This window comes from Rattus norvegicus, chromosome 1 (assembly GCF_036323735.1).
Source record: "Rattus norvegicus strain BN/NHsdMcwi chromosome 1, GRCr8, whole genome shotgun sequence".
Classification (NCBI taxonomy): Eukaryota; Metazoa; Chordata; class Mammalia; order Rodentia; family Muridae; genus Rattus; species Rattus norvegicus.
The window spans coordinates 241427961-241450456 of NC_086019.1; the positions used below are offsets into that span (position 1 = coordinate 241427961).

General features: G+C 44.4%; 2 protein-coding genes across 3 annotated transcripts in view; both read right to left on the reverse strand.

Annotated features, from left to right (window-relative positions):
* Positions 1-87: 87 nt before the first annotated feature.
* Ch25h (cholesterol 25-hydroxylase) lies at positions 88-1406 on the reverse strand. Its single transcript, NM_001025415.1, has one exon. The coding sequence runs from the start codon at positions 1399-1401 to the stop codon at positions 505-507; it is 897 nt and encodes a 298-aa protein (NP_001020586.1). The 5' UTR covers positions 1402-1406; the 3' UTR covers positions 88-504.
* Positions 1407-9563: 8157 nt separating this feature from the next.
* Positions 9564-22496, reverse strand: part of Lipa (lipase A, lysosomal acid type) — a 33413-nt gene continuing 20480 nt past the window's right edge. For both annotated transcript variants that reach the window (XM_006231275.5, NM_012732.3), the window contains exons 6-10: positions 22304-22440; positions 17039-17185; positions 15637-15708; positions 12335-12406; positions 9564-11519 (exon numbers count right to left, since the gene is read on the reverse strand). In XM_006231275.5, the coding sequence (XP_006231337.1) occupies positions 11286-11519; positions 12335-12406; positions 15637-15708; positions 17039-17185; positions 22304-22440 (662 nt within the window). In that variant the 3' untranslated portion in view covers positions 9564-11285. The remainder of the gene's footprint in view (positions 11520-12334; positions 12407-15636; positions 15709-17038; positions 17186-22303; positions 22441-22496) is intronic.

The window sequence follows — 22496 nt, forward strand, 5'->3', positions numbered from 1 at the left end:
TGCTTCAAAATCACTGAGCACTCCACACACACACACACAGTTTCTTTTTAGTTTTTATCCAGCGGGTCCATCAGGAGTCAACACTTGTTTAGTTCATGTTCTTTTTATTTTTAAAATACGAATAAAAATTCTTTCAATATAAATATATCATTTTGCTCAAAAATAGAAAAAATATACTATAATCTTGATCACTGCCCAGCAGGAACAAATTTGATTATTTTAAAGAGTCAGACATCAGGTCTTCCATCAACATGCGTGATTAGCCCTGTTCCAGTGCAGTTTCATACATAGGAAAGTCTTGGTTCTACAAACAAACCATTCTAGAGAATGTCTAACTTGTGTCCTGAAGTCAAGGACACTGGGACGAGTTGGAATTTGACATCAAGACCACAATTAAATTCATATATAAACATTATATAAATTACTTTGTCGGGCTGCAGAAACACATTAGATTTTATAGCAGTGTTCATCACTTAAAAATGTACTAACTTCTGAAAAAATAACTCAAGTCTGTTTCTTCTTCTGGTTCAAGTGTACAGTACATTGCTCTCCGGAGTCCAAGCAGCTCTCACTGCCGGCACACAGGCGCTTCGAGTGGGGTGCGCAACGCAGGGTCCCCAGCATTTTGTCCCAGTGTGTGAAGTACGGAGCAAAGTTGCAGTTAAACTGAGAGTGATGCAGGTCGTGGTGAGCCACGCCCCCGTACCAGCCAAACGGCACAAGTCTGTGAGTGGACCACGGAAAGTCGTAACCTGAGTGGTCCTCCACCGACAGCCAGATGTTAACCACGTGAAAGACGAGGATGGTGAGTGGGTGACACTGAAGCATCGCGACGTTCAGCACATCGAAGAAGGTCAGAGAAAGCAGCTCCCAGACGCTCATGTATTGGGTAGCCAACGCGAAGGAGGACGAGTTCTGGTGATGCACCTTGTGGAAGGTGCGGTACAGCCAGGGCACCTTATGGTGCAGCAGATGCCACGCGAAGATCTCGGTGTCGAAGAGCAGCAGGCAGATCAGGACGTGACTCAGGAGCTGGGAGAGCTCGGGGGCCTCCCGCGGCAGCAGCGCGGGGCTGCGCGCCCAGTGCATCAGCGTCACTGGGAACACGAACACCAGGTGCTGGTAGAGTGTCAGCCCCAGGCAGGGCAGAAGCTGCCTTACGGACGGCGAGAAGTCCGGGTGGATCTTGTAGCGTCTCAAGATGGGCACCCAGGGACAGAGGACATCTAGCACCACGAACGGTAGGCAGAAGCCCAGGTAAGTGAAGATAGAAAAGATGACTGGGAAGAAGGGTGAGCGCGCGGACGCCTCTCCCGTCCTTATGCTGTCCCAGAGAGGCTGCAGGAGCAGCTGGTTGGAACAACCAAGGTCTTGGAGCTCCGAAACGTTGTGGCAGGCCATGCTGAGACTGTGTCCCACAGTGGCTGTCTCCCCAGTCCCACCGACTTTTCTAAGGACTGCGGCCCCGCCCCCGGTGACGTCAGCATTCCTTCCCTCCCTTCCCTGCTACAGAATTTTGCTTAAATGACCGAATTATGCCTTTGGTTCCGGTCTATGTCCTGGTTCATAGCTGCATCACATTTCCCCTTAATGCATGCCGCGCTCCTTAAAACCGGTCCCCAGACATAAAGAACTGTTTGCTCGCTTTTCAGAGACAGGAGCCAGCGTTTGATTCTGCCTTGAGACAATTCACCCGCTGTCACCACTACAAACTAATGGGTTCATCACCCTCAGAAAGTGCTGTTTCTCAACCAAAGCAGAATTCCCTGAGTTTTAAAATATCTGCGTTTGGCTGTGTAAAGACTTATTCTACATCTTGGAGTTCTCTGAGTGCGTGCACCTCACCCCACAGTGCTGGTACTGAGTGCGTTGCAAATAGGGATTGGGTCCCTTACGGAGAGGGAACTTGGCATCCTCCTAAAAGGAGCAGTCAGGCTCGCAGCCTTTTGGCGCGGACGCCTCTCTTAAAAGCCCGCGGTGTCCATGGGGCAGCACTGCCAGCCTTTGCCCTGGGGTGGAAAACGAGGATGTTGGGTTTACCACCCACAAAGGGTCACTCCATTGGGCCAAACCTCAAAGGCTGGTGGAGGGAATGATCTATGCACTCCCATAGGCTCCCGGGAGACGGTCCATCTTCCCTGCCTCAACTCCTGGACACCCTCTCAGGCACCAGGACTGAGTAGCCAGGGCTGAGCACAGGAGGTCAGTACTGTAGCCAGGGAGAGTCCCCTAGAGAGCCCAGCACAGAAATCAGTCCCGTGTGACCCACACGTGGCACACAGGGGACTCCAGAGGAAAGCCAGGGGCCGTTCTCCCATTGTTTCCTTCTTGTATTTGTGTCTGTACAGCTTTTCATCTCTGCTGGAAGCTGACATAGTCTTATGCAAGCTTGTGTTTCTCTTGTTCTTTTCCAAGGCAAACAATGAAAGAGTGGCTTTAGAGGCTTGCTGGGAGCCCTGAAAACAAAAAGGGGGAGGTGGACTGTAACTTCTGCTTGCTCCCTGCCAGGCACAAGCCAAGACTGTTACTTGTGATTCACAATCATCAAGAGCTGGCTCCCACATTTGTCAGGAAGGAGGCAGTGACCCCATCACTGTGGTTCCACAGCTCTCCATCTAAGGGCTTAGCACATACAACCAAAGGAAATAAGACACGATCATTTTAACTTTGTACTTCACAGGTTACCACTAAGATAAATTCAAATAAGACGGGTTTTTTTTTGCATGAAGAAGAGATAAAATGATATATTATAAGGTATAAACACGTATTATAAAAATATGGAACAATAAATGAGTCTGACATATACCCAGGGTGTGTGTGTGTGTGTGTGTGTGTGTGTGTGTGTGTTATAATAAACAGGTTCATTTTATATAGAGAAAACATACATACACGATAGGTAAGTTCATAATATTCAGGCTTCTTCATTCATTCATTCTCCAGGGCCCCTAAACTGTAGCTTTTAGCTGTATAGCAGCTTCAAAAAAAAGAAAAAAAAATAATTTTATAAGAATTATTACAGCCATTATGGAAACCAGCATGAGGTTGTCGCAAAATAAAACTACCATGTAGCCCAGCTATGTACTCCTGACCACACACTAAAGGATTCCAATCCTATTGGAAAAAAAAACAAAAAAACAAAAAAAACAAAACCTCAAAGTGCTAGAATGAGCATGAAAAAGGATTTGATAGGAACATGAAATCACTCAAGTGGAGTTTAGCTAAAGGAGTGCTTGCGGACTTCAAAACACCCTAGAGACAGTCTGCTAACCAGACCTGCTAGAGATGAGGGAAGTTTAGGATACTAGAATATAAATGTTTACTTACCAGGATTGGCCAGCCATTAGCCTCTGGCTCCCATGCCAAAGGAAGAAGCTGGCTAATTAACGACTAAGCAGTGATTCCCATCCCAAAGGCATACCTGCGTGGTGGGTAATGTCAGGGTACAACTACCTACGTCCCCTGTGCTCTCATCAAGAAAAGCAGAGTTCTGTCAGGTGGACAAGATGACTGTGGGTAAGAACTACTTGAAAAAGAACAAGAGTGGCGGACTTTAAGTCACTCTGACAATCTATAATGTCTTTGCGGTGTAAATTCCCAATCTGCCTAAGCAGCTAGACCTGTACTTTCCTGTCTGTGCTTAAATTGTTCACAGTGTAGCCTGGGGCCAGACTTGAGAGAGATTTAAGCATGACAGTGCGTGTAAAAAGCATATGCCTATATGTATATGTGTAAGGTATGGAAGCTAACAAAATGTCCTACTGGAGCCTAGCTCTTGCTTGGGTGTGAGTCCCGCCAGACACATGCTGTAGAAGTTCTGCCTTCATTTCTAAGTACATGGAGTGATATTTCAATAGGAAGGTACATTATTTTTCTAACACTACCACAGCAATCCATGTGTGCTCCTGTTCATTACTGCCCTATTCACCATAGCACAGAAACGAAACCATGCTCGATGCCCATCAACAGATGAACTTATGATGAAGATGTGATACAGACACGCAACGGAAAGGAAAATTAAACTTTGGGATTTACAGGAGTACGGATAGACCTGCAAACTACAACCTTAAACAAGGCAATACCGACTTTTTGCTCAGCTACAGGTCCTAATTTGTAATGTGCACGTGCATAAATGGGGGTAAACGAAGGTGTCGTCTAAAAACCTAGAAAGGGGTTCTAAAGGCTAGAAGGGGGTTAAAAAAGAGGTGCTGGGGGGAGTGGAGGGCAAGAGGACATGTGTGATATAAAAACAGAAAAGAGACTGGGGGGAGCTACAAGGGAGACTCAGGGGAGGTAAGGAAATGGGTGAGATGAAAAGAGAGACGCTACTAAAGCATACTTTGTCAGAAAGCACCACAATAGTATCTAATGCCTGGTAATATTTTAAAGAAAAGACTATAAACTCATTAAAGTCCTCAAAAACGGAAGGGAGGGAGGGAGGGGAGAGAGAGAGAGAGAGAAAGAGAGAGAGAGAGAGAGAGAGAGAGAGAGAGAGAGAGAGAGAGAGAGAGGAGGGGGGAGACTCCAGCGTGCCATGGGAACATTCTGATGTTATGCTGGTATCTGCCATTGTTGAAACAGGAATAAGAAGAAGCACTGAGCTTCTTGACAGGCGATTCCCAAAAGGAAAGAGGACAGACTTTTCTAATGCTTCCCTGATGGCTAACAGAAGCAAAATGGGAAGTGCAGGTCTCAGGCCTCCCTACTGATCTGTTTCTCCCAGTTGGATAATAATAGACTCCTTAATTCCTCTTACGAGCCTATGCTGTTTCTACCCATACTGATAGGGCAACTTTCTTCTTTCTCATCCCCGGTGAATGTGGTCCTTTGATGCACTTTCTCTCAGAGAAGAGAGGAAGATTTGGGATTTGTTCATTTAAAGGAGAGAAGAAAAAAGAACTTCGATTTGGGCCACCCAAGGTTCCAAAGGGATCCCCCCCAGAGCTCGAGAGCTCACCATCTCACGATCTCAGGGTCACGAATGCGTCATGACAGTTACAAACGGGCTGTCTTCAGCAGTACCTGGGTTTCTGTCAGGCACACATTGTTCTTTTCTGCTGCCCTCTTTTTCATGCCTGTATGTGCTGGGTCTGTCTGCACCCTATAAAAGATGGGTGTGCTTGCTTGATTTGCATTTAACTGTTATCTGTGCCGCCAAGACTTTGTGGTGCCGACTCGAGTGCTTGCTGTCTCCGTGGTTCTGTCCGCTGCCACTGTGTATCTATCTCCACGTGCTTATGTCATCGAACCCGTGAAGCAAAACCTGGAGCCCGTCCTTCAGGATGCCCTGTTCCCCTGCCCCCGCACCTCAGGGCATGTTGGGGAACAGCTGTCCCCCACCATTCCCTGCCCATGAAGATGGGACAGATATCGTGTCCAACACAGAGATGCACCCATCTCAAGGAGTTAAGTGGTTACAGGCTCACAGCCGGACGCCAGAGACGCAGGCACAATAACTCCAGGTGACTAAATGGAATTTCGTGAACCAGAACAAAGTGAAATCGTGTATGGTATTAGCTAATGTGAAGGGTTTTCTTGAGTTTGACAAGCCTAATGGAGTTTCTGCAGTGAGTAGAGTCTTTTTAGAGTCAAGATTCTGGGTTTTATTTCCACAAAGCTAAGAAAATGTCTGTCCTCTCTCAGTTGTTCATTCTTTCTTCTCTCTCACTTGCTCTCTGTCCTTTTACCTATCTCCCCCAACCCCCTCACGTCCATGTGAATTAGAGGCCTGGATGAATCCTAATACATAGGTATTATGGGCACTCCCTTTGTCACTGACCTCCAACTCCCTCCCATCCTAAAGAATGTTCTAGAGATTCTGCATATTCATTTTAGAAGATACTGACTCAAATTTGAAGATAAAAATAGGTTTCTGCATTTCAGTATTTATTTAAATTGTATGTATCTATTGTGAACATTAGCAGATGCAATTTGGGTCTGGTATTCAAGAACAGTTGCCCAAGTGAATAGCTGTTTTATGGTTTTATGTGGTATCAGAACTTACTTTTCCACTTGATTAAAACTTCTTCATCATTTCATCCTGGCCTGAACCCTCTGTCAGCCTTCAAAGACAAGAATCCCTTCTCCTCCAATTATTCTCAAAATCCAAACATAATCTACTTGGTCTCAGAGTTATTTGGTACCAACTAACCAAAAGTCATTGGGTAGTCCCACCAATAGAGCACGTGGCTAGCAAAGCTAATGATACAGTTTCTTTAAAATGAGTTTGGTGATTTTTTTTTCCTTCCCAAGTGGGATTACTTAGACAGATACTTTACTGAAACAGCTCTCCTCTGATATATAAGAGATTAGCAGCAAAGCCTAAAGAGGTGGAGTGACCTCAAAGATCACAATATGATATCACATTTGAAAGGTGAAGGATTAAATATTCAGTCTCAGATATGACAAGAACATCCCTAATTAGAGATAAAGAGTCAATTACAGTTGATGGAGAGCTATGTTCCATGTCAGTTCTTAGCCAGCCAGGGTTGCTCTCACAAAGAACACTGAAGCTGTTTTCCTTCCTTCCTTCCTCCCTTCCTTCCTTCCTTCCTTCCTTCCTTCCTTTCTTTCTTTCTTTCTTTCTTTCTTTCTTTCTTTCTCTCTTTGTTTCTTTTCTTTCTTTCTTTCTTTCTTTTTGTAGTAATTTTCAGAAGACTCAGGAACCATTAATTAACCTTGAAAGTAATAGTAAAAAAATGCTAATGCAGAATCCAAGGGACGTCAGCTCTCCCTGCACAGCCTCTGAGTTCCCTTGATGCTCCTACTAATCCAGATACTGATGCACATGGCTCGACCTATCATACGGTGTATCGGTCAGTACTGTCCATACTGTTGGAACTGTTACCGGCTTCTCTGAAGCAGGCATAAACAGTCTCTCCTAATCAAAAAGTCTTACCATGCCTCTAAAGAAAGAAAATGTTACCAGCCCCCTACTTCTCCCCCCTAGTAATGTGATCAAAGTTTTAGGAGAACACATACATAGTCTAAAACATGCAAAGTACATTGTTTTTTTTATAATGTAATTGATACAAAAGTTCCATTTGACTAGTTTGTAATTAGACTGGAAATCTGCACCTAACACAATATAGCAAATAATACTGAGTAATAACTGAAATTTTTCATTGGAATAATTACTTCTTTAGGTTGCCTCTCACATGTCACGAGAAATCCAAGTGGCTTCTGGTCTTGAAATCTATGTATATATTAGAGAATAAATGGTGGGGGGGGGTTGGGGATTTAGCTCAGTGGTAGAGCGCTTGCCTAGGAAGCGCAAGGCCCTGGGTTAGGTCCCCAGCTCCGAAAAAAAGAACCAAAAAAAAAAAAAAAATGGTAGGGACTGGAGAGATGACTCAGCACTTAAAAGCACTACCCAATGTTTGGACTCATGGGGCACTAAACACATGGGGTCAAATTGCATGCATGCAAACAAAACACTCAGACATAAAATAAAAGCAAATCATTCTTTAAAATGACCAAAGATGAAGTTACTATTTGAAATGTCTTCGTTTATTAAATCATCATCTTCTGTGTTCAAAAACAGAAAATCATCTTCATTGCTTTGGGGATGAAATCAATAAACTTCGGTATTTCTGGATAATGTGAGTCCTCTGTTAAAGGCTTCACTACTTCCTATCTGCCCACTGCCCACACCCAATTTTTATTTCCAAGTCATATTTGGGTGGGCAGCCATTCCTTGAGGACATCTTCAGATGAGATTCATTATATAAAAACTAATTCTTCTCCTGGATAGAGGTGACTACAGCCACAGCCTATTATCAAATTACCAACTGGCTTATGAAGCTTCTGGAATGTTCCCAAGAGGAAGACGCAAAGGAACCTTTAAAAGCTGTTGTAGGAGCTGGATTTGGTGATAGAAGCTTTTAGTCCCAGCATTTACAAGGGGAGGCAGGAGTACTACAATTTCCAGACAAGCCTGGAGTATAATGAGAGTCTCAAAACAAAATAAAACAAACCCAAGGAAGGATATGGTGGTTGGCAAGATTTACAAGTCAAGAGCGCCCTCTTGTGGGGATTGGTTGGCAAGATTTACAAGTAAAGTCAAGAGCGCCCTCTTGTGGGAATGAAAGCAGTGATTCCCCACACCCCTTCATTCCCTATTGTGATGAAAAAACTGCTCTTTTTCCTTTCCTTCATTCTCCGTTTTAATTAGAACACAAACAAACAATGAATTTTTCCCTTCCCCTTTCTTTCTCCATTCTTCATCAATTCCTCAGAAGAATACACCTTAGAGATGGGCCACAAACAGGCAGGCTTATAATAGAGCACTTGATCTAGGCCAAAAGGCAAGGAGATCGAATATTAACTTTTCCTCCCCATAGGCTGCAGCCCTGTGTAGATCTTTATGTTCTGCTCAACATAGGACTTGATAAGCCGGCCGAAAAGACCCCCAGGGAGGGGATCTCACAGATTCCAAGAGAAGCTAAGTAACACTAGGAAGGCTGGTGGGAATGGTTCAGTAGTGGAGCGTTTGCCTAGAACATGCGAAGCTGACCCCTAGCAGGATGGTGTGTGGGCAGGAGAGTGTTGGCCAAAGGCATATGCATCAAGGAGGAGAGACTACATATGGAAGCAAACAGGAACCAGAAGCCACCGTGACCAGAGCAGCCGTCTGGTGTCTGTACCTGTGGATTTCTCCACCTGTTTCTCTACAAAAAAGTTTCCAGCTCAAAGCCTGAAAAGAAGATAAAGTCAGGCAGTGGAAGGCATTGCTGTACACCCACTGCTCATCCCAGGACCGGGGCTATCCACACAGTCTCCAGGACACGTGGGGAAGCCCTTTAACACCGACTGCAGCTGGAAAACCCACGTCACGTACGGCGTCCCCTCGCATGCTCTCCACACTTCTGGGGAAATGACGGCTAGCAATTCCAAGTCGCTGTCCCTGTTTTTCAGCTCTGTGCTTCCTTGACAAAGCTGTTTTGCCCTGGTCAGGGAGGCGGGTGACTTCTCAGGAGGAGCACTCGGTGCTCTCTCAGTCCTTCAGTCCTTTCTGAGATTGCCAGGAAAAAAATGTACGGACGTTGTACCAGTCCTTGGGCCTACCCGGGTGCTCTTGTTCTCAAGTATCTAACTCAAAGCATGCACCCGCTGTCAGGCCTCGTGTTGTCGCTGTAATGAAAGCATCCTTAACACTCAAGAGTATTGGAAGTGGACCGTGGTATGTACTTTGTACACAAGTGCAGACTAGTGTGAGCCCTCTGCCGTCCTTTCGAAGCACTAAGACATGAACTGTCTCTGTCAGCTTTCTTTGTTTTCATTTGTTCAAGGAAGAGGTGACAGTCCAAGGTTCTGCCTGCATCTAGCTGTTGTCTGGGCAAGGTTTCTATTACTGCTCGGTCTGGAATGAGTCTCAATAACATAGACCATGCAGCCAGACCCAGCCCTCTCTAGGCCCAGCATCCCCTTCCCTTCTCCCAAATTGTTCATGGACTGTATAATTGAAGTTTTGGAGGTTGGGGAGAGTAGAGAAAGAAAATCTTATGTCCTGACAAAAGAAAAGAATATAGGCTAGCCATCGAAAAGCAAACACCAGCACACGGATAGATGTTCAGGCCTGTGAGGCTGAGATTTATTGAAAAGTTTAAATGTGAACCTTTACAATGTTACCAAGTCATATCGTCCTGCCTTCCTTAGGAGTCGACACAAAGCGATATCCCTGAATCTGTGGTGACTACGTCAGAAAACTTATCCACTGTCCAGCTGACGGCAGCCGTCGCCCACGAGCCCGGTGAACAGTCGAGGGCTTCCCCATATGCAGGCGCAGAGCAGGCTCACTAAAACATTGTGCACATAAACACTGATTCTCCAAGCGAAATTCCTGAGCCGAGCTCTGTCTGAAAACATCCGCTTCATCTCTGGGGAAAGGAACTGGGATGCTTGTCACCGGCAGCCAGCCCTGCTTCTCAGATCAGAGGCACTGTCGCTGTCACTACAGCCACATTCACTTGGGGCAAATTAGTGGTTTGTCCCTCCACAGAACGTTCTCCACAGAAAAGGGATCCGACTACACATGCGGAACCAACACAGTTTATCATGTCATTCTTCAAGATTCTTTTTTTTTATTTTTAAATCAGTGCAAACCGCTTTCAAGAGTCTGGGCTCTTTTTTCTTTTATTCTATTCATTTTTGTCTTGGCTTGGCCTGAAAAATCTAAATATTCACTAAATGCTTGCTACTGAGGTCTGATGAGATTGAAGAGAGAATGTTTACGCCTGGAGAAGCTGGGATAACACTGGATTTCACTAGGTAGCTACTGCATAAAGACATGAAAATGTTGTTCGGATAGGTAAACACAGGAACTCTCTAAGCCCTCTGAGGCTAACAGATGAGAACTGAGTACTTTAGGGTTTTTTTTTTCTTCTTCTCCTTTGTCTTTGGTTTTGTAGAGACAAAGTCTCACTCTCCAAATGAACCCTAAATGTAACAGCAGCCTCCCTGTCTCAATCTCTGGAGAACCTGGACTGCAGGTTTGTCAAGCTCAGAGCGAGGAGTTTCTCCTAGCATGTTCAAGTCACTGGCAGATTGATTTTTGCTCACAAACAACAGCTTGAAATGTCTTGTGCTCGTTCACTTGCATTGGGTGGGAACATAAAGGTAATTGAGCAGCTTTTCGATCACAGAGGGTTTGAGGCAATGGTTTGGTGAAGAAAGGGCTTGCTATTCAAGCATGAGAACCTGAGTTCCTGTCCCTAGAACCAGTGTAAAAATGCTGGCTGGGACATCACCCTCCGTAGACCTGGTGAGGGGGAAGGTAGAGACGGACAGATTCTGGAGGCTCCCTGGTCAGCCAGTCTAACTGGAATAGCAAGCTACTGACTGGTTCGTCGAGAGACCAGGTCTCAAAAAGTAAAGTGGAAAGTGTCTGAGGAAGATACCCTGATGTGAGCCCTTACCTCCACACAAGGAGGCTCTGGCCAGCACAGGGCACACACATAGGCATGTATATGCACAGCATGCAGACACCGAAAACGACCGTAAAAAGTAAACAAGAGGATTGCAATGGCTTCTTCACGTAACACCCATACTTTCTAAAAACTTCAAAGGCATCGCTGGTTGTGACTCTGGCTTGTCAGTCAGAATGAAGCAGAAGACAGCCAGCGTGCTTCTTACTGACCAGACCCATGTATGTCTTCAACATCATCGTTTTCTTGCACATAAAAAATACAAATGATCTAGACCAGGAAAACACAAGTATTTTGCAGGAATTAAGCAAACATCTGTCCTTTTTTCCCCTAGTGAAGGGGAAGCATCTCAAGTCTTGGCACTCACTGGTATTTCTTCATTAGACTGACTACTTCATTATACAGCCTCCAGGGGGCATCCAAACCCCAGATAAAATCCAGATGGTCCCACTCGGGAATGTTCTTGTGGTACACTAACGTGGGGATTTCAGTCAGTAAGATATTGATGTCACTGGTGTCTGCCAGCCAGTCCTTGCCCCCGCTCCATAAAGCAGTGGGTAGTTGCATGTCTTTTATGCTGTACAAGGGTGGATAACTCTACAAGAAAAAAAAATCACAGAAAGCTTCGCAATTATTCTTGCTATAATTTTTTAAACCATAATAAATGAAACCTCCATTGAAAAACGAATGTCTAGTAAGTCTGATTTGAAAGTAAAAAAAAAAGATTTTAATTAAAAAAAAAAAAACAACACATTTTAAGAACTGCTTCCAGGATGTTTTTCAGATAATCGTTATAAGAAGTGGAGTTGTGGAGATGTTCCCTTCTGCTGCACGGTAGGGACCACTTAATCCCCAAGGAGTATCACAGTTTTCCCTAGATGTGGAGTCAAGGCAGTAGATGCAACTGAACAGGGAGGCACTGTGGGCTCATCTCCTGGTGCCCTCTCCCTCTCAATGTAAGAGACGTCCCACAAATCCTCTCCGTGCCTCCATTTTCTGAACTTTAAGCCACAGACAAGGGCTACCTCAAGAATTAAGAAAAGCAGAGAGAAAGGTTCTCGGACTTTAGGAAACTCGGTGACCAAAAATGGAAATTTTATTTGCACAGAGAAGAAAAGGCTTAAAAGCCATGTGATAGGTCTGAGGTCTGGAGTCTAGCAAGCTGACAGCAGCCCAGTGGCTTTCCGGTCCTAAGGAGTTTGTTTATGACCCCATTGAATCACAAGGAACCCTTATTTACAGCCAAAAAGATGGAGACAGGAGACCTGGGCTGACAGATGTGGAAAGATCTGTGTGAACTGAGGGAAAACGTCATAACCAGGCAATTCTGCCAAGAACATTCTCCTGCCCAGAAGCTGAGCCCAACTGAGTTGTGGTGAGTTTTCAAAGCCCATTTTAATTAAAAGTCTTACCTGATTGTAATGAAAATAATTCTTGTCACTGCTTCCCCAGTCAAAAGCTTGAAGCTTATGGTATTTAACAACCTAAAAGATAGTAAAATTTGGGGTGAAAAAAACTCAGCAGACATTGACATTTATAAGATAATGTAAGAGCTTGCTAGAGTTAATTAGGGTCTCAGAGATGTTACTCCCCAATCTGGGTCTATTTGTCATTTCCAGATAATTATTTAAGATAAATTTAAAACTGGACTATGGCTTCCTTTACCACATGACTGAATTTCTGACTGAACGGTTGGGAAAGAAGTTAGGAGCAGAAGGGTTTCCCCTATGAGAAGACCTTTGTCTGTGTGGAGGTTTTCCGCTAAAATTTGCTTCTTGGGCATTTTTAAGGAGTTAGTGATTTCATGTGGAGATGGCCATGCACACTGACAGTTTGGACGGTGAACTGTAAAAGATGTATTGCCAAGTGACATGGTATCTATCATGGTTGGCACCCAGCGTGTTTGTTCTCTGATGTTCAAACAACAATGAAATTAGTGACGGGTATGCAGACTTTAGCTCACCACTTTCTCACACATCACATGGAGAAAGCACCAGGTGAGCAGGGAATAGCTTTGTGACTTAGCCTGCATCGGGGTGCTCAGCTATCTGCACTATTTTAAAGAGTTAATCAACAAAAAACAGCGCATTTCAAACAGCGGATGAAATCGGAATGATCTGAGTTAATTATTAATAAGCAGATCCTAGGAACACACCTCCAGAATTCAGATCCTGGATAGGTGCGTGGGATAGGGCCGGGAGCCTATTTTCATCTGTGTCCTCAGTGGCAATGGTTAGCAAGGTAAAGCCAGGTGAGGATGGGACTCTTCCAAGAGAAACAAGTACCCAGGCTCTAGGCAGGGCTGGAGGGAGGGCGTGTGGAGAGGCAAGAATAGATTTGGCTGGGGGACAAGAGAATAAACTTGTCAGATTCAGACTAAAGGATGCTACGATTGACAATTTGACCAAATTTGGAATTAACTAAGAGACATCTCTAGGCATGGCTATGTCTATGAGGATGTTTCCAGGCAGATATATCTGAGGAGGGAAGATCTAGCCTTCATGGGCATGTGTGGCATCTCATGGTCTAGGGTCCTGGACTGAATTTAAAAAAAAAAAAAAACAAACAAACCATGGAACATGAACTGAGTACCTGACCTCTGGTATCAAAGTCCAGCAGGAGAGCCCAGTGGGAGAGCAATAACCAGAAGACACTAGAAAATAGCTGTACAGAGTAACCCCTGTATAGACAGAGGGACATCACAGTGATCAGAAGGGCAAAAGGCACAGGACTGTCTCCACTTAGCTGTGGATTTGGAAATGCTGAGATCACAACTTGGCTATGCTATGGCCCTCAGCTGCAGTCTTTGACCAAGATCAGCTGATTAAAGAGGCCAGAATCAGAACAGACAGTTGGATTATAGCCAGTTCACCTACTCTCATCCAAATTCAGTGCTCATGGGGGGCCAGGGACACTGAGAATGAAATACGACCCTTCTGTGACGATGACATAGAGTGGGATCAGGGCAGCCACAGTCTCAACACAGCCAAGGGACCCTGAAAGGCCAGGCTGAGACATCTTAGGGAATGGGGCCTTTTTGAAGACATGTCCAAATAGAGGCAAACTATTCACACACCTTGGGGCAATTTTAGTATGAGGACTTGTGGAGAAAACAAGTGATCATAAACAGAAACACATTTGAGAGCAGCAGGGCCCTGAAAGAAGGACTCAGCAAACCGAGGCCCTAATGCATCATCTAAGTGGTGAATGTGAGCTGCAGTCAGGGCGCAGACAGCTTGCATTCTGGGGCCCCTGCTCTAAGCTGCAGCTCTGTCACCTGACGTTTAGCTTTCCTGACATAACAATAGTGTAAGAGGTAGCTCCTTAAGAGAAGCTTTCGAGAGCACAGCTCATATTAGCCAGTGTCTCTCACCTCACTTCTACAGATGAGGCTCCCACCCCTATCAGTTGACTTGCACACCTGACTAGAGGAAGAGGTGGGACTTGCACACCTGGCAGAGCTTTTAGAAATACAGATCCCCGTGGATGAAAAGGGCTGAACGACTGATCAATACGACATTCCCAAAAATAATAAATGCTGTGAAAAGCAGCCAAACACCAAACATATACATTATATCATATGTCTCTCCTCGCGCAAACTCGAGAAAAGGCCAAGTAAAATACAGTGACAGAGAGCGGATCGGCTGTTGTCATGGAAGGCATTAGGCAGGGACACGAGGGGACTTTTGGACCTGGCAAGGGTTTCCTATCATTCCTGAGACAATGGCATTCTAGGTTATGCCAAAAATGTATCGAGTGTACAACTTACCTCTCAATAAAAAGGCAAAAGCAAACACCCACAGTACAGATGCTCCTGTCCAAATGTATTAGAATCTCTGGGGACACCGAGTCTGCATTCATTCATTCATTCATTCATTCATTCATTCATTCATACATTCACTTACTATTGTGTGTACAAGATGAGGGAGTGTATGCACTTGTGAAGGCCAGAGGAGAACCGTGAGGTTGGTTCTTTCCTTCTACCTTTACGTGAGCTCTGGGGGCTGACTTCAAGTTGCCTGGCTTGCACAGCCAGCACTTTAGCTGCTGAGCCATCTGCTGACCACAGGCTTTATTTATCTTTTTAAATATCTTACCTATTGAAATGAGACAAATCTAGTGCACAATTTAAAAATTAGTGAGGAAAAAGGAAGAGGGCATAGGAGAGGGATATATAAATCTGAGATGAAAGTAAAGGAGAAGGAAGTCAGGGAGGGAAGAGAGAAGCAACTCAACCCTGATAAGTGTCCGGTGAACCCCTGCCTACCTCAGAGAGTATCATGGGAGACACCAAACGTGGCACCAAGCCAGTGACAAGCACTCGTAATTGTATGAAGAAACCAAATCTGGTCTATTGTTTTTGTCTGGGACAGGTGTGCAGCAGAGCGATGCTCGGAGGCTCCCTGGCTTGTCCAGCCCCAACTTTACCTAATACTAACTTTACCTGAGCCCAGCAGTACCCCAGTGTGCATACCTGAACCCAGCGGTACCCCAGTGTGCTTACCTGAGTCCAGTGGTACCCCAGTGTGCTTACCTGAGCCCAGCAGTACCCCAGTGTGCATACCTGAACCCAGCGGTACCCCAGTGTGCTTACCTGAGCCCAGTGGTACCCCAGTGTGCTTACCTGAACCCAGCGGTACCCCAGTGTGCTTACCTGAGCCCAGCGGTACCCCAGTGTGCTTACCTGAGCCCAGCGGTACCCCGGTGTGCTTACCTGGGTCCAGTGTACCATGTTTTGCACAGAGGTTCCCGCAGGACAGTGTGTTGTATACACATCCACTCTAGACTGAAAGATATGAGGAATGAGAGAATGAAAATAGTGTTAAGGTGATATTCGTAAGTACATTTTTCTCCTCAAAGGATGAAATAATAACATATAAACACAGTTTTTTTCCAGACTGTTAATCTCTCAGAGATCAGAGTATATCTGACTACGAATATATTCAATAAAAACATCCACATCTGCAGAGGACCTATGAAGGGAAGGCAACAGTGTATGTGCAATGGGGAACAGGCTGCAACCACAGGTCATTTCTTATCGTCTTCATGTTTCCCTAAATCGCCAAACTTTTAAATATCATGTCTCCCTTTAATATTAGGAAAAATAAAAATATTACTTTTTAAAAGTCTCTACCCCTTTCATTGCAGATTGTTTCGTGGAGGGAAGGATCTGACTCAGACTTGAACTCAAGGTTCTCCTGACTCAGCTCAGTGCTGGAGTTACAGAAATGCACCATGCCTGGCTTTACCTCTGAATTTTAAAACCTGTTTTCAGAATTTAAAATTCTAAGGCACAAATACATTTAGAAACACAAGCCAGAAATTGGTGCTTCATAACAAACATAAATACAGATGTATAGCCTCTCCAGATTCACATTTTTAAAAGAAACCTGTTGGGGTTTGGTCTGTTATGTCTTGTATGCTTAATGTCGGCCCCTAACACTTGGTTGCCCCAGAGACTAGAGAGCTATGTGACCTTGCCCCTAAGTTATTTCTGATTGGTGAATAAAGATGTAGCCAGCCAATAGCTGGGCAGAAGACACATAGGCTTAAAGTTCCCAGGCTTTTTGTAGGACAACCACGAGAGGGAGAAGAGGTGAAAAGAGGAGAAAGCCACTATAGGTTTGGTGAGTCATAAAATAATGGCCATGTGGGTTGGTTCATTGGAGTTCAGAGCAGCCCAGAGGAAACATGGCAAATTATATAATGGGATTATTGGCTGGGAAATAGACACAATAGCATAGAGGATAGATATCTGCCCAAATATTGTGCTGATTGAGGCTTGTAATAAATATAAAAGGTTGTGTGTGTGTCCTTTATATGGGAACTAGATGGTCAAAGGTGGGATAGAAACCCCAGATTGGGATTAAATATTTTCAACAAGAATTCTACTAGAATCAAGGCTATATAAGTAGAATGACTTGTGACAGATCCATTCACTGATTGTTTCTATGTAGGTTCTGAGGAGGAAGCTGAGAGGATTGAGCCCACAGGTAGCAGCGGGTGGGACCATTTGCTACAGCTGACGCTTGTGTTTCTCAAATGAAACTCTAATGTGTGGTGGGTCCAGGTCTGCATGCCTCCCACAATAAGCACACCCACCGATAACTACATACCATGTTTAAATTCTTCTCATTGAAGCCACATATCAGAAAGAAGATGTTGGCGCAAAGCTCCTTCATGATGACGTGCGTGCAAATGTGAGTGCTTAGCCATTTCACCATTGCACTCTGAGGAAGAAATTGCTTCTGCCCAAACAAGTCCTGAAAATACAAAGAAACCCAAGGATGGGTCAGCATTTCAACCTGATGCCCCAGCTTCACGTGCCTTCAGAAGGCTCCAGAACACGATGGCAATGCATCGACATTCAAAACAGGAAACCTATGAGATGCACTCAGTCAGATGTGCTTAGAGACAGGAGACAAGTCCCCACAATGAAAAGGCAGAGACAGAAAGCTAAGTAAGTTTATGGTTATTTTTTTTTTCGGAGCTGGGGACCGAACCCAGGGCCTTGCGTTTCCTAGGCAAGCGCTCTACCACTGAGCTAAATCCCCAGCCCAAGTTTATGGTTATAAAGGGAGACGACCACAACCATTTGTTGACAGTCCCTAAGAGGACTTCTGAGAAGATCCTGAGGCTCTAATTAAGTGTGTTTCCCTCTACTCTCGTATCTAAATCCAGCCCCCTACAGATGGGTTACTGCTTGTTTGTTTGTTTTTGTTTGTTTCAAAACAGGGTCCTGTTGTATAGCACTGGCTGGTCTCATAGTTGTTATGTAGCCCAGGCTGCCCTTAAACTCAGGGAAATCCTGCTGCCCCAGTTTTTCAGAGGCTGGGATTATAGCTGTGAGCCACCATGCATGATTATTGTTAATGTATCACAAAATATTTTATGGTGGAAAAACAGGTAAGATGTATCATCTGGATCCTTCCGTAACTGATCAGTTCAGTGGCGAGCACATTCATGCTTTCACCATTATCCCCACAATCCACCTTCAGAATCCTTGTGTCTGTGCCCATAAACAACTACTCTGAAGCCATTAGACAATTTATTACTCCTTACCTGTCCTGCCTCCAGCACCACACGTGGTTTTGTAAGTTTTACTAGCATAGACCCACAGTACCAGTTCGTGAATTATCTCTGGCAGCTTTTGCACGCAGGGATAGTCCAACTACAGAAACTGACTTGGCCCACAAGGCCAGATTCGCTTGCTCTCCAGTTCTTTGTAAAAGTAGTTTTCCAGTTCTCAGTGTACATTGTTCCTAACCAAAAGTCAACTGAATGTACCCACGAGTACAGCCGGAACTGTCACTACATTCTCAAGGTAGATCTTCATGTACTGCGGGACGGGAAACAGGTCTTCCTGATATGGAACTCGGATCTGTCTGTCCCTTTGCTGTCTTGCTCACACCCACCAACTCCAGGGCAAGCAAGAATAGAGAACTCAAGTATCTACAAAGGAAATGTTGTGGGTTGTGTTATGATCCCTTAAACGGCTGGCGTTAGAGTCTTAACTGTTTTTGAGAATGTCGTTATTTGGAGATTGGGTCTTTTCAGAGGTTTAAAGAGGAAAATTTTGACCACAGTGATATGTACACGGAGAAAACAGTGACTGGTGGTGAAGGCAGAAACTAGGATGATGCTTCTACAAGCCAAAGAGGCCAAAGGCATGCTGCATACTTGCCTATAGGCGCTGGCAAAGAGTACATGGAAGGTGTAAATGCAATTGGATGTAGCTGCACATGCAGTCTGCTTCTCCGCCTCTGAGTGGATGATTGGTGGACACCAATAACTGACAGAACTGAATGTCCCTGCTGAGCTCAGCACCACACGTAACCCACTACTTGTTCTATTGTTTGGGCTTATCGCCAATCCGCAGGACGGTGAAGCAGAGCTTCCCTTTTTCTCCCTTAAGAAAAAAGTCAGTTATCCGATCTGCAACGTAAGTATCACACCAGTTTAAATGGATAATACTGTATTCTAGTTTCTTCCAGAAAATTTTACCGATCCACCGACAGCCTGTGATCTCTGTCTGTCTTTGTTGGGATTCTTATTACTTGCGACAAAATACTTTCTGTCCTGGGGGAGAAAGGATTTATTTCAGCTTGTAGTTCCACATCACGGTACATTATCGAAGGAAGTCAGGACCGGAACTGACACTGAGCAGGAAACTGATGGCAGAAGTTGAGGTAGAAGCCATTACAGAGTGACGCTCCCTGGCTGGCTCCCTCCTGGCTTGCTCAGCTTGCTCTCTTATAGCAACCAGGACCACCTGCCCAGGGGTAGCACTGCTAGCAATGGGCTATGCTTTCCTGAATCAATCACTAATTGAGAAAATGCCTACAAAGTCTTGCCTACATGCCAACTGGGAAGAAGAATTTTCTCAGTTGAGGGTTTTCTAGCCCCAAGTGATGGTAACCTCTATCAAGGTGACATAAAAACTAGACAGCACACTGTTAAATCAATCTTCTGTTGGACCATGTATCAATACCTAAGATTAGGCATCCATTAGGTCTGAATGATCTCCTTCAGAAAAGCAATATAAGAAAAAGTTGGCTAAGAAGGATCAGGAAGTAAGTTTCACATGGAGAAAAGATCATGTGACATGGGAAGTTAGCCCTTCACTACTCCAGGCTTAGTGTCTACAAAGTGGTCATTAGATGGGTTGGTAAGTTAGGCTTTTGTATTTTTTTTTCAAAGGATTAGAGGGGAACACTTTACTGTCACAAAAGCAACATGTATTTTTCAAAGACACTAATTCAAATACGTTACAAATATTTATTCACTTTTATGTGTCTGTCTTTTGTTTTCCTTGTTTTGTTTTGTGATTTTTTTTTAAACTTTCCCAGTTTGTGCCATGAAACACTCTAGTCTGAAACCATGATTCCCAAATGCCAAGCCCACAGTCTCCAGCAGAAATCACAGAGAAGGTTTTATGAAAACACAGATCCCTGACTCCCCACTCCACAACTTACAAAATGTAATCTCAAAAGTGGGCTGGGAGGGGGTGTGTGGCATTTCTAGGTTTATAAAGTTAACTCATATTCTCTAAGGAACAGGCTAGATTTAGAAAATTCTTTCCTCCAGCAGAACCACGTTCTCCTGTATCTTCTCTAGAGATATTTCCCAGCCTGAATGTCCACCACAACAGTGCAACTAATTAATAGCAGGTCTTTAGAACCAAAAACTGTCTATGCAACATTTACCAAGAAAATCAGTCCACAGGCTAGCTCTCCCTGGGAGAAATAAGCAACTTGCAGAACAATCTGTGGAACTGGATACCATCCACACTGAAACAAAACAACACGTCTATCTTGGTGCATCTCTATGTGCATAAATTCCTATGTGGAGTGTGCAGGAAAAGACCTCCAAATTGAGTAGTTCTAGAGAAGGTATTATGGAGGTGACCTAGTAGTCAGGAAGTACTTGTAATTTCTGAAGTGTTCGTAATGCAAATCAGCACTATTAATTAACAAAGACAGTCAACGAAAAATTTTATCAGCATATTTGCCGGTGCAATGCGTTCCTACCACAAGAGTCTTGACTAAATTACCGTAGTTCTTAGTATAGTTTTTTTTTTTTTTTGTTTTTTTTTTTCCGGAGCTAGGGACCGAACCCAGGGCCTTGCGCTTCCTAGGCAAGCGCTCTACCACTGAGCTAAATCCCCAACCCACTGTAGTTCTTTATAACCCAAAACTCACCACGTAGCAGTTAAAAAGACAATAAAGTGTCACACTGTGATTCTTCTACCTCAGTAACTGTCCTTTTGAGATCAGAGAAAAGTACGTACTTGCCGTGAAAGACTTTAAAAACTGCTTGAGACAGGGAGCTTCGTTACACCTACCTTGAGGTAATGAGTCACTTACTATCACAGAGAAGCTCTAAGAACCAAGTCCTCAAGTGATTTTACCATTGTGCAATCGTCACGTAGTAACATCCTTACACAATCCTAGGTGGCCCAGGTCAATCGCTTGACAGAGCCTTATGACACAATCGAAAGACGCGGTGAGCATGAGACTCATGAGTCCCTTGTGGTGTCCTGCCACATGCTTTTACAATAAGCATTTTTGCAAGACCAAGGAGTGTATGCGATAAGAGGAAAGGATTTAAATGAGCCACTGGTAGGTATTACCAAGTCTGACATGATTCTGGCTTGCTTTTCTATTGCTGTTATGAAAAACACTAACCAAGAGCAAATTGGAAGAGAGAAGGCTGGATTTCATCATACATTGAGGGAAGTCAGAAAAGGAGCTTTGGGTGGGAACCATGAGATTCTCACCGATTCACACACAGGCTAATGCTTAGGCAGCTTTCTTAGACAACCCAGGGCCATCTGCACGGGGATGACACTGCCCAAAGTGGCCTGGGACCTCCTGTATCAATTAACTGTCAAGAAACAGGCCACGCGCCAATGTGATCTAGATCATTCCTCAATTAGGACTCTTCTCACATGACCCTAGGCTGTGTCCAGGTGGCAGTTACAGCCAACTATGACACAAATAATATGCAAAACTATATCCCTGACACTTTTATAGAACTCTTGTCACCATGAATTTTTGTATACTAGCATCACCACGAATTGTGAATTATATGTTAGACTATGATATCATTAATGGATAGGAATTTTTCAGCATCACTGTAATCTATTGGGACCACAATGCAATGCATGGTTTCTCAATGTCAAAAACCCATTACAGGGCTGGAGGCGTGGCTCAGCCATTAAAGGTTAGGCTCACAACCAAAATGAAAAAAAAAAAAAAATCATACACAGCGTGTGAGTGTAGATAATGCTGAATATGATTTCCATGCATTTGTATCTCTATAAAATACATAATAGAGGAATAATGAATTATCCTGTCTTAAAAACTTAAACTCCTTCTCACGAGTGCGGTTTCCTCCTTTGAATACAGCTTAGAGGTGCACAGTTTTAGGGCTAAGCACTAATATGCTTCAGGGCCATATTATAAAACATGCTCTATTAAGATAACGTCCTAGATGGTGTTCAGCATGGCTAGGGACAGGCACACAGGGATGGCACATTCCTGTCTCTGATCTCCTGTCCACTCCTGCACACCCACATGTCCTTGGGACGAAAGCAACTCTTTAAACACTTAAGGTACTTTTTCAAAGACATCCTGTACCCTCCTTGTACGGTGGGTAGGGAGCTGGACTAACATGTTAGCTATGAAAACATGCAGCTGAGTGTCGAGTTAATGAGATGGCTCCCTAGGGGCCTCTGCAGGAGGAGGGGTGAAGGGAACCATACCCAGTGCCTCAGTAAGAACAAACACAGAGGACGCTGCCGATTCTCCTCCAGGGACCAATTTTTCAGTAAAGAAGAGAGCATCTGAGGAGAAGCGAAGCGGGTGGGACCCAAGTACCTCAAGAAGCAGATCCGGCAACCGTCCCAATTTGACCATCGGGCCCGAAGCAAAATTGAGAGACAACACAGGAGCCAGGGCAAAAAACATTTTAACCTTCTTTGCCAGTTCAGGCATCTGTGAAAATGCTATAAAACCTGCAGGGCAAAAGAAGGAATTAGACAGATCTTCTAGTACTTCCCCAAAAAACAAA